Source organism: Xyrauchen texanus, chromosome 9 (genome assembly GCF_025860055.1).
Source record: "Xyrauchen texanus isolate HMW12.3.18 chromosome 9, RBS_HiC_50CHRs, whole genome shotgun sequence".
In the NCBI taxonomy this organism is placed as follows: Eukaryota; Metazoa; Chordata; class Actinopteri; order Cypriniformes; family Catostomidae; genus Xyrauchen; species Xyrauchen texanus.
In genome coordinates this window covers 25563339-25575510 of record NC_068284.1, presented here as the reverse complement: position 1 = coordinate 25575510, position 12172 = coordinate 25563339, and the positions used below count along the sequence as shown (strand labels likewise).

General features: G+C 39.4%; 1 protein-coding gene across 1 annotated transcript; it reads left to right on the top strand.

Moving 5' to 3' along the window:
* The first annotated feature begins 10321 nt into the window (after positions 1-10321).
* On the top strand, positions 10322-11639 carry LOC127649701 (uncharacterized). Its single transcript, XM_052134935.1, has 4 exons — positions 10322-10375; positions 10568-10987; positions 11101-11255; positions 11378-11639. Exons 1-4 carry the CDS (start codon positions 10346-10348, stop codon positions 11637-11639), a joined length of 867 nt encoding a protein of 288 aa, XP_051990895.1. The 5' UTR covers positions 10322-10345.
* Positions 11640-12172: the final 533 nt, after the last annotated feature.

Here is a 12172-nt window from a genome sequence, read left to right as displayed (position 1 = left end):
TGGGCTTGTAACAGCTACATGTTAAAGGAATAGTTCACCCAAAAATGAAAATTCTCTTATCATTTATTCACCCTTATGTAATCCCAGATGTGTATTTTCATGAAGAATTTTAGAAGAATTTCTCAGCTCTTTTGGTCCATACAATGCAAGTCCATACAATGCAAGTGAATGGGTTCTCAGCTCTTTTGGTCCATACAATGCAAGTGAATTAGGGTTAGGGTATTCAATAGGGTTTCAGTCCTTCATGCTCAAAGCACTAATTAGATAAAATTGCCTAAAAATCAAACTTAAGATGCCACACGGAAAGATCTCATGGATCAGGAAAATGTTTCAATATATACTGTCAAACAGGTGTTTAGGAAAGTACTGTGATAGTTTTGTTGCTATTTGGTGTTTTGGGAGAAAATAAAATCAAAGGAGCATTTTACCCCATGGGTACTTTAGCCCTGTTGTGTCCTAAAGTGGGTAATAGTTTACAATAAGGTTCCATTTGTTAACATTAGTTAACCTGAACTTACAATGAACAGTAATTTTACTGTATTTATTAATATTGTTTAATGTTAATTTCAACTTGTAGTAATAAATTTTTAAATCAAAAGTTGTATATGTTAAATTCAGCTAATGCACTATTAACCAACAAGAAGTAACAATGAACAGTTGTATTTTTATTAACTAATGTTGTGTGCTATGTTCAGGAGCAGGTTTGGTTATTAGCAATAATGAATAATTATCAAAGATAATTATTCATTATTAAAATCAATAAAACCTTGATTAGAATCAATGTTAGCTATTTAATCCTTTAAATCAACAATCAAAGATAACCATCAATTATCAAATTCAATAATCATTATTATTAAAATCAATAAACATTTATTAGAATTAACAATACAGTGATCACACATTAACACACTGATCCTTCAAATTCAATAATCATCAAAGATAATTACCATTATCAAAATCAATAGAATATTAATAAGGATTAATATCACCAGGTCACCACACTGGAATAAGTGACTAATAACCAGACAGTATAACAGTATCAATATTAGATTGTTCTCTTAGGAAAATCAATGTCTGGGTTTGTAATGAGTGACGCGCACAAAAGGGTGGACACGTGAGGTTTCCGGCCAGAGAATATGGGCGGAGAGAAGCAGGTTAATGGCATCTGCCCATTTACCGCGTGTCTCCACTTGTATGATAACTTACAGACAAAGCTTCATCACCAAGTTATCTACTAGCCAAATGTGTGTGCGGGTATGTTTGTGAGGGTTGTGTGTGTGTGTGTGTGTGTGTGTGTGTGTGTGTGTGTGTGTGTGTGAGCGTGTATTTATCACTTTGTGGGTACCAAATGTCCCCATAAGGATAGTAAAACCCGAAATGTTTGACCTTGTGGGGACATTTTGTCGGTCCCCATGAGGAAAACAGCTTATAAATCATACAAAATTATGTTTTTTGAAAATGTAAAAATGCAGAATGTTTTCTGTGAGGGTCAGGTTTAGGGGTAGGGTTAGGTTTAGGGGATAGAATATAAAGTTTGTACAGTATAAAAACCATAATGTCTATGCACTATGTAATTATCACCGGCTATTGCCACTATTCATTACTATTCAGTCCAATAATTTTTCCTTTTCCTGGTCCTTCTTTTGAGTCTCAGTCTCTAGTGTCTCCTTTTCTTACCGGTATGATGCCAACATATCCGACTGAACAAGGTCAACAAAAACTTAACCAAGTCCCCATAAAACATGGAAACACAACATGTGTGTGTGTGTGTGTGTGTGTGTGTGTGTGTGTGTGGTTAGTTCGAGAGAGAGAGAATAAAGTGCCGGCACCGGCTCGTAAACCGTTCCACGGTGTTTGGGTCTTTAATGGATAAACTCAGTGTGCCGGTCTCATCCGTGATGGCGGAAATACACAACAGTCCAACATGGTTATACTACAACACAGCAAATCTCATTCGTGAAAACAGTATGTTACAGTAATAAGTATTATTAGCAGCAATGAGTGGACTCGGCAGTCCGTAAACTTTACAAGCAATAACCTTGATACACAAGAATAACACTATAATATTCTATCTCTACCCAGATATAAGCCTCTTACGTGAATCACGTGAGGACACAGGCAGAATATGTGTTCATCCGTCCTTTAACTCCTCAAGGCTTGGGTGATGTCGGGAGGCCGTTTCCTTGGTCTGTCGGTGGGCGGAATGGCTTCTGATTCTCGGTGGGCTGGCGTAGAAATCAGCGACATTGACACAGTTGAAGAGGGAAGAGAAATCTTCTTTCTTCACTTCTACAGGCAAACGGATGAAGATACGGATTGCTCGGTGGTCTCCTTCATATCCATTACAGTGTTCGGTGGAACACAGTGTAGTCTCAACTTGTCCAGACTCTCCCTCAATCACCCGCCCTCACTCATCCATGTTTTAGCTACGCACACCTGCATCTAATCATCATCTCATCTTAACTCTGTCGATACATCAAATGTCACGAAAAAATTGTTTGGAAACTAAATAAAATTGTCGATAAAATGGGCATTAATGCAAAAACTTTGTCACATAACAGAGTTTGCCCCAATCGTTAGCCAGTGTTATCATGATGACTGTATTGATAGCCCATATATTGTACGTGATTTATTGATTGATCTTTACGCCATATAGAGCCGATGCTGCAAACATGACACTTCCAGGAGTGCCAACACAAATATCTCAAGCACATTGAACAAATGAATGGCCACTGTTTTGCTTTTTCACACCATTCAGAATAATAGAAAACAGTCACTGAATTAGTCCACAATACAAAAAACATATAATTTCTGTGCACAAAGATGTTTTAAATAAAAAAATAAATGCACAATACTAGGAGTAAAGCATCAGTGCTTTTTTTGTTTTTTTGGAACACTTACAGCCCAATTCTTTTAAATTATTGTTTAGTTTTACTTTTGAAAAAATGCTGGCAAAATTCTCTGTATTAAATAAAATATATATTTTTAGACCTGTATATGCCTTTTTTTTACACAAACTTCAATTAGCCATACCCTGTTCTGTAGATGAATAAAGTCGTCTGAATGACGTTCTCAGAATATTCTGCACTTTTTTTAAGACTATAAATCAGAACTATGTGTCCAATGCTGAGTGTGGGGAGACCCACATTGACTACTTTGTGAAAAAGGCCCAGCAGAGGTTGAACTTCCTTCGGCATTTGAGAAAGTTCAACTTTGGGGAGTAACGGAATACATGTAACAGGAATACATATTTAAAATATAAGTAACTGTATTCCACTACAGTTACAATTTAAATCATCGGTAATTAGAATAGTTACATTCAAAAAGTATTTTGATTACTGAAGAGATTACTTTGCATTTTATTGTCATTTGTTTAATCTAATATTTAGTCCTATATAAATGATGCGATCAAAAGAGCATTTGAACAGCGGTGAAACACTTTCTTATGATGTGTTACATTCATATGAGCAGAAAGAGAAGTAAGTTTGGGGCAGAAGAAATTAGAAATAAACCTTGTGTAAATTGTCAGCTTTACACTAAGCTAAAATGCTATTTCTGGCCATTTTACATGCACGTTACAAGGTACGATCATGTTTTTTTTTATCAAGAAAATTCACTTTGGATTCTAGTAAGACCTTTGATATTAGGGCAAACATCTTATTCTTGATTATAATTGTTGTATTGTTTTCCTGTAAAAATATTTTAAAAAATCCTTAAAACAACATAAATTTGATTGATCTTGTTTTAGAAACAACACTGCATAAGATATTTAGTTTTTTCAGATAATGTATTTTTAACATGTGTAATTTGTCACTGTACTGGCAGAGTTTTTATAGTCAAAACAAGTGAAAAAATCTACCAGTGCCAGAAGAAATACAGTGCATCCGGAAAGTATTCACAGCACTTCACTTTTTCCACATTTTGTTATGTTACAGCCTTATTCCAAAATGGATTAAATAAATTATTTTCCTCAAAATTCTACAAACAATACCCCATAATGACAACATGAAAGAAGTTTGTTTGAAATCTTTGCAAAATTATTCAAAATAAAAAATGAAAAAATCACATGTACATAAGTATTCACAGCAAAAGTATTCACCATGACACTCAAAATTGAGCTCAGGTTCATCCTGTTTCCATTGATCATCTTAAGATGTTTCTACAACTTGATTGGAGTCCACCAGTGGTAAATTCAGTTGATTGGACATGATTTGTAAAGGCACACACCTGTCTATATAAGGTCCCACAGTTAACAGTGCATGTCAGAGCACAAACCAAGCCATGAAGTCCAAGGAATTGTCTGTAGACCTCCGAGACAGGATTGTGTCGAGGCACAGAGACATTTCTGTAGCATTGAAGTCCCAATGATTACAGTGGCCTCCATCATCTGTAAACGGAAGAAGTTTGGAACCACCAGGACTCTTCCTAGTGCTGGCCACCTGGCTAAACTGAGCGATCGGGGGAGAAGGGCCTTAGTCAGGGAGGTGACCAAGAACCCGATGGTCACTCTGACAGAGCTCCAGCATTTCTCTGTGGAGAGCGGAAAACCTTCCAGAAGAACAACCATCTCTGCAGCACTCCACCAATCAGGCCTGTATGGTAGAGTAGTCACTCCTCAGTAAAAGGTACATGACAGCCCACCTGGAGTTTGCCAAAAGCACTCTCAGACCATGAGAAACAAAATTATCTGGTCTGATGAAACAAAGATTGATCTCTTTATCCTGAATGGCAAGCATCATGTCTGGAGGATACCAGGCACTGCTCATCACCTGGCCAATACCATCCCTACAGTGAAGCATGGTGGTGGCAGTATTCTGCTGTTGGGATGTTTTTCAGCGGCAGGAAATGGGAGACTAGTCAGGATCGAGGAAAAGATGAATGCAACAGTGTACAGAGACATCCTTGATGAAAACTTGCTCCAGAGAGCTCTGGATCTCAGACTGGGGCAAAGGTTTATCTTCCAACAGGACAACTACCCTAAGCACACAGCCAAGATAACAAAGGAGTGGCTACGGGACAACTCTGTGAATGTCCTTGAGTGGCCCAGCCAGAGCCCAGACTTGAACCCGATTGGACATCTCTGGAGAGATCTGAAAATGGCTGTGCACCGACGCTCACCATCCAACCTGATGGAGCTTGAGAGGTCCTGCAAAGAAGAATGGGAGAAACCGCCCAAAAACAGGTGTGCCTAGCTTGTAGCATCATACTCAAAAAGAATTGAGGCTGTAATTGGTGCCAAAGGTGCTTCAACAAAGTATTGAGCAAAGGCTGTGAATATTTATGTACATGTGATTTTTATTTGTAATAAATTTGCAAAGATTTCAAACAAACTTCTTTCTCATTGTCATTATGGGGTATTGTTTGTAGAATTGAGGAAAATAATTAATTTAATCCATTTTGGAATAAGGCTGTAACATAACAAAATGTGGAAAAAGTGAAACGCTGTGAATACTTTCCGGATGCACTGTAATCCAGTATTTAGAATACATTACGGACCTTAAGTAATCTAATGGAATATGGTACAAATGACATTTTACAGCATGTATTCGGTAATCTGTAGTGGAATACATTTCAAAAGTAACCCTCCCAACCCTGTGTATATGTAAGCATTCTTGGCAATAAAGCTCATTCTGATTCTGATAAACTCACTGCACCTGAATTGGGCAAAGCATATGTAACCTTTCATACTCCTCCGACTTAAATGGGGAGGAGAGGTAAATTAATGATCTGCGAGCAAAATAACCTAGAAATAATCTTTGACTGGCAGGGCATGCGAATCACAGACTCTTTTAAACGATGCCAATGCTACTAGCAGTGCCATCTTGAGAGTCAAAACGTATCAGTAACTGTTGTCAAGGGCTTCAACGGAGCACCCAAGAGTGCCTCTAAAACAACAGATAAAAAGGTCTAAACCTGCGTACGCCACGCATAAAAGCAAGAGAATGTCTACCAACAGAGACTACATTGATAAGAGCATGTTTAGTCCTTCTAGCGGCAACATAGACTTTAAGTGTTGGGCAAACCTGTGCCCAAAACGCTCTTGCAAAAATTCCAGAACTGTAACGACAAGGTAGTGAACTGAATTTTCACTCTGCGCTGTACACCAAGAAGCTGAAATATGCCACTTAAACATGTTTAGCCACCTCGGTGATCATCACTAATAACCCATCATTCAAAAGTGCGCACGGTGAAGGGTCACACCCATTACTTCCACACGTCCTGCCGGGGTGCCAAATACTGCCCCATGCCTGAGATAACATGTTAGCTGTGGCTGGAATCTCCCAAGGCATCTTTACTGGGAGAGAGACCAGAGTCGAAAACCATACTTGAGATGGCCAGTATGGCAGCCTGAACAGAAGCTGAACCCAATCCTCCGAACCCTCTGCAGAAGGCGTAAAGATGTATGTGGATGTAATTTCTATTCTCCGCATGTCAGACCCTGTCTGGACAGGAGATCCGCCACCAAGTTCAACTGGCCCGCAGCTCATAGTGATAGTACATTTGCCGGTGCCCACAGAAGAATGCGGCGTGTCAGCCTTAGCATGGCATGAGAGCACACCACTCCCTGGTAATTGATGTTGGACACCACCGTCCTGTTGTCCGAACAGATGAGGACATGACTGTCCTGAATCTCTGGAAGGAAAAACCTTAACGCCAGCACGACTGTGAGCATCTCCAGCCAGTTTATGTGCCAATCTTGCCTCTGGCCCATCCAGACTCCATAGGTTGGACGACCATCGTGTACAGTGCCCCAACCCATGGAGGAGGCATCTGTCATTATCACCTTGCAGCGACACACCTGTCCCAACAGAACGCCCAGCATCAGAAGGCAGAATGGCTGAGAACGACATCTCAATATTGGGCAGCCAAAGTCTCTGAGTGAGCTAACAACAAACAATCATTGAGATGATTCAAAACATGAATGCCTTGAAGCCTCAAGGGCGTTAGATCTGCATCCATGCGTTTTGTGAAAGTGCGTGGTGCAAGTCCAAATGGAAGAATGCAAAATTTGTACGCTTTCCCTCAAAAGAGAATCTGAGAAAAAGCCTGTTTTGTTTTGGCACAATCTGAATATGGAAATAAGCATTATACATAATCTGTTGTCACAAACCAGTCCCCCAGCTGTACTTCTATGGAGGTAAATTCTTGACTAAAGTCTTTGAAGTATAAAAAGCATGTTGAATTCCTCAGTGTTTGCATTTAGAAGCATTGCATTTTGGGAGGCTGAAATTTAACATTGTTGTATTTCTAAGCATTGAATATTTAATTTTACTCATTTCATTATTAAAATTCTAAAAAAAATTCACCATCCAAAGTCAATTTCTAAAATATTCAGTTCATTCAAAATACCATATAGATCTTTCGACAGGTAAAATTCAGTCCATTCTATTTCAGCTTAACACAATTAGCTTTTTTCAAATTCAGCTGTTATAAATTAAATAAATTAAGAGAAATATCAAGAGATATAAAGCTCGCTCCCTCATTACACATGCGTTTTGTGCAGTGTAGATGGTGCTCTCAGCGTCACGGTTTCATGGGCGGCTGTTGACATATTTACAATAAACAAGAACCACATTGCACCAAGTCAAATACACACACTCACATATTTGTATTTATTAAAACCAACATAATTAAACACAAATTTAGTTATCCATAGTCGTTTTGGATCTGTTTCACCTTACCTCAAGGAGAAGTGCCCTGTCAACACTATTTAATTAAGAGACAGTTGACCACAGATTTTAAACTGGGCTCACTTTGTTACTGTTGAACTTCATATAGTATTTAAATAAAATCAGAAGATAGTCAGTTAAATAATAGAAGTAAGTTGAATCATAATCGGTTGTTACATGTGATAAATAAATTATAAAAAGAAAAGCATTTGTGTTTATTGTTGCTTTGTTTGTCTTTGATTTGCCTACTAGAAAAATGTATGCACATTTTGAGCAGAATTAATTTTTATTTGTTGTTTATAATTTCATTAGAATAAAGTGAAATATTTTTGGGGTATGTTTTATGATTCGCATTAATGACATATCACCCATTGAAATCAGTTCATTTTAAAATTAGGTTTCAATTTGCAGTTTATTTTAACCTGGAAAATCTACTTGTGTACTCATATGCTCCCAAGCTCTGGCTTTCAAATAATATGTGACCCGTCACGGAAACCAGTGACACAAGTCGGCAGCACAACTTGTGAGCAAAATGAGAAACAAGTGTTTTTTTCCAAAATTGGTGATTTCCGCTTTTTTGCAGAATCTGTTAGTTGAGATCATGAAGAAGCCTCTCCATGTTTGAGATAACAGTATTGGTATATTTAAAAGCGTACATTTTGAGGTTGAAATCGGCTTGTTTTTCGGAGATTCTAGCATGCAGTAGGGCGTGTCATTGTCTGTGTGTATTTCCGTACTGAATAGCGCCGGCGCTTTTGCCCCCGCCCCAAGAGCGTGGCTACTTATTATGCAGCGCTCTAGCCGGCTCTATCTGATATCAAAATTCAATGAAGATGGACGCCGCAAAGAATGTCGCAGAGCGAGCTGAACCGTGGCCGTTACAACGAAAATGTTTTGAAGTACTTCTTCGACAAGCCGGATGCTTATGAACAAGCGTTCACTGATTCTGAAAGGCGATCTGAGCGGCGATGAAAGTGGCATGATAAGACTGAATAATATCCCTAATCTACAACTGAGCGAAGATGAAGACGAGGAAGAATGTATCGGACTGGCGTCAGACGAGTTGGACCGTAAGATATCAGAGGCTATATCGATAGTAACATTTGATGGGGATATAGATAGAGAAATGGGGAAAATCCGTAACTTTGACTGTAAATGTTACACGAGGAGAAAAGAGAACTCTCTGCATGGGAGACAGTCTTGTAGCCAGAAGCTTTCTCCAGACATTATGTACAACATACGGCTGGATTCTTTAGCTGCGGAAAAGAGTGGCAGGACATGCGAATTATTGGACATTTAGAGGCAAACAGACGCACAGTGCAAACTTCGGAGATGGTTACATCCACAAAGAAGACCCCGACAAAGAGAAAGTGTGCCCGAACGACTTATTTCATTGGAGGCAACGAGATCTGCAAGAATACTTTTCTGTTTCTTATGGGGTGAGTTTCCATAAACATCAAAGTTTGTCGCTTTTTGTTCATTCTAAGAACACGCACACGTTATCTCATGTTTAGTCCATGTTTAGACCTTCCAATACCTACCTATTGTTTTTAGCTAGCTCAGGACTGTCGCTTTAATTGTAACGTTAGCTGCTAATCGTTAGCATCATATCACTTGCCAAAACCCCCATTACTATAATGAGCTTTAAGATGGTAATGTGAGCTTCTGCTATTAATTTGAATAATGCTTCAATTGCTTGAATTGACTGGTGTTAATGACTTAATTTAGGATTTTTTTAATCCTTTGACTCGAACCACGTCTAACCACTAACTGAGGTCTAAACCAGGACTAAAACAAGACTAAACCAGGAAGTACAGATACAAGCTCTAAAGTAAGTAAAAGTAAAAAGTATTCATCATAAAATTTACTTCAGTAAAGTAAAAGTACCTATAATTTGTACAATACATTTTGATATAGGTGACAAGATGCCTGTTAGCAAGACCATGATGTTAAACGTTTTTTCTTATTTCCCCTTTTTTCAGCATTGGCAGAGACACCCTGGCTGATATAGTCAAACACTATGAGGAGAATGGGGCAAGACCACGTTTGAGGAAGAAGCACTCATTGCCACGTCCACCAGCCAGGTTCATCAGCCCTGAGGATATCAACAGAGTTGTGGACTTCATAAAACACTATGCAGAAGACAATGCCATCATGCTGCCTGGCCGACAGCCTGGGCATAAGGATTGGCATGTGAAGTTGCTGCCAACTCATGTGTCCAAGGCCTCAGTGTGGCGCCTCTACGTGAAGTCTGCTAAGGAGCTTGGTATGTGTAAACATTGATTTAAAATTGAGTGCTTATAAAGTGAAATAATGCGGAGCACTATTAGCAATTACAATACAATTAACCATAAGCAATATCTGTTTTTCAGGTGAGCTGCAGTTTGTAAAACCAGCTTCAAAGCACTGTGGAACCGACTTCTCCCACACATCAAAAGTTGCCGGCCACGCACAGATCTCTGCTGGCAGTGCCAAAGCAATAACGAGCAGCTGATACGAAGTGCAAACCTCCCAGATGATAGAAAGTCTGAAGCAGTAAAGAAGCAACAAGATCATCTTTCCCTTGTGCAGAAAGAGAGGGCTGTGTACAACGACATGACTGCTGCCTGCAGAAAGATTTGCTCTGGCTCCAACCTGTCTTTTGACCATCCCTACCAGCAAGCAAGAAGATTAGGATGCATTACAGTTTTGATTTTGCTCAGCAGGTAATATTTCACACACATTTACTTCACTTTACTTTATTAATGTCCCTTAAAGGGCGATTTGGTGCATGAGAATAAATAGTGCAAATGCAGAATAGCATCAATATAGTAAGTTTTATCTTTATTAGACAATTATGAATAGATGCAAATTTAATTTAATCTAATCCAAGTTCCCTCTCCCTCTGTCTCCTACAGTTACACTTTCCCTCAAACCCTCTCCAGCCAGGACCAATGTACTTCCTGACCCCACGGAAATGTGGCCTATTTGGTGTTTCATGTGAAGGGCTGCAGAAACAGGTGAATTACCTGATTGATGAAGGCATGTCATCTACTAAGGGAAGCAATGAAGTCATCAGCTACATGCATCATTTCTTCGGCAACTTTGGAGTTGGAGAAACAGAGGTGGATCTTCATTGTGACAACTGCAGTGGGCAGAACAAGAACAACTTCATGCTCTGGTACCTTGCCTGGCGGGTTGGACACAAGCTTCACGATAAAATTGAAATCCACTTCCTTATTGCTGGCCACACCAAGTTTTCCCCTGACTGTGGCTTTGGACTCATCAAGCAAGCCTACATGAAGACAAGAGTCAACACTTTGGCAGACATCGCTGAGGTACTTTAACTTTACTTTGCTTTAATGACTTCAGTGCTGTTTTCTGTTCTGCTTCAATGAAACATTTAACTGAAGATCTTTTTTTTCTTCCTCTCTCTCTTTTTTGTCATCAGGTTGTGGAAAACAGCTCTCCTGTGAGTCACCTCAATATCCCACAGCTTGTTGGAACGGCAGAGGGCAAAGTTTTAGTCCAGACCTTCGACTGGCAGCAGCATCTGACTCGCCACTTCCGTAGACTCCCACAGATCAAGAGTTATCAGCACTTCAGGTAATTGAAACTTTCACATTGTGTACATACAATATAACATAGCAACAACATACACATGACAGTTTTTTATAAGAAAATACTTTGCCATGTTTAAAATGTCTTATGTGCTTTTTCTGTCACAGCTTTGAAGCCAAGAGACCAGGTGTGGTGCTTGCAAAAAGTCACCGTGATGCACAACCTGTCGAATATCAGCTACTGCGCCGACGGAGCAGATCTGCCCCTGTCGACGGTCTTCCTGTCCTGGCCCCACCTGGACTGAAAATTGACAGGCAGACCTATCTATATGAAAAATCAGGCCATTCTGTGCTGACGAGGCAAGAGACATCACATGCCCAGCCAAGGGTCACAACACAGAAGAGTCCACAGAAGAGGATGCGAATGTAATTTCATTGACTGTGTCACAAAGACCTTTTTTCTTGTTTACAACACCTGCAATGTCACTTTATCAACCAACCACCTGAATTTAGTTTTACATTCTTGTATGAAAAGCACTCAGTGTACATAAGAGTTGCCTATACAGTTTTATCGGTAGATGCTAAGAGACATTTATTTATTACCTGTTTGCAAACTTTTTTTTTCTTTGATGGCACATTTTCCTGATTTTGCTCCCCTGTGCTTTACAGCTTTACAGGGGGAGCTTTACAGGGGTATGGCTTATCTAAATGAGATGTAAATGAGCCCTATTGTCACTCCCAGCAGCAGAGAGAGGTGAGAACTGCACAATCTTTTGAGGCCGTTTCTCCCCTTTTAGCTTTTTTGAGTGCCTACCTTCAAATGGCCACAACTTCTCCAAATATTGTCAGATTTCCATGTGTTACAAATCGTTGGAAAGCTTGGAGACTACACTTTCAGAATCTGTGAATAACTCAAAATGCCCCAAAACCGACTTGTGTCCCTACTTTCCGTGATCGGTCACA

What these genes read in the sequence shown, in the direction of transcription:
- LOC127649701 (XM_052134935.1), top strand. Translation starts at nt 10,346, where the DNA reads ATGCATTACAGTTTTGATTTTGCTCAGCAG. An exon ending in CTTTGGCAGACATCGCTGAG is followed by an intron (nt 10,988 to 11,100) that starts GTACTTTAACTT and finishes TTTTGTCATCAG; the next exon opens with GTTGTGGAAAACAGCTCTCC. An exon ending in AAGAGTTATCAGCACTTCAG is followed by an intron (nt 11,256 to 11,377) that starts GTAATTGAAACT and finishes TTTCTGTCACAG; the next exon opens with CTTTGAAGCCAAGAGACCAG.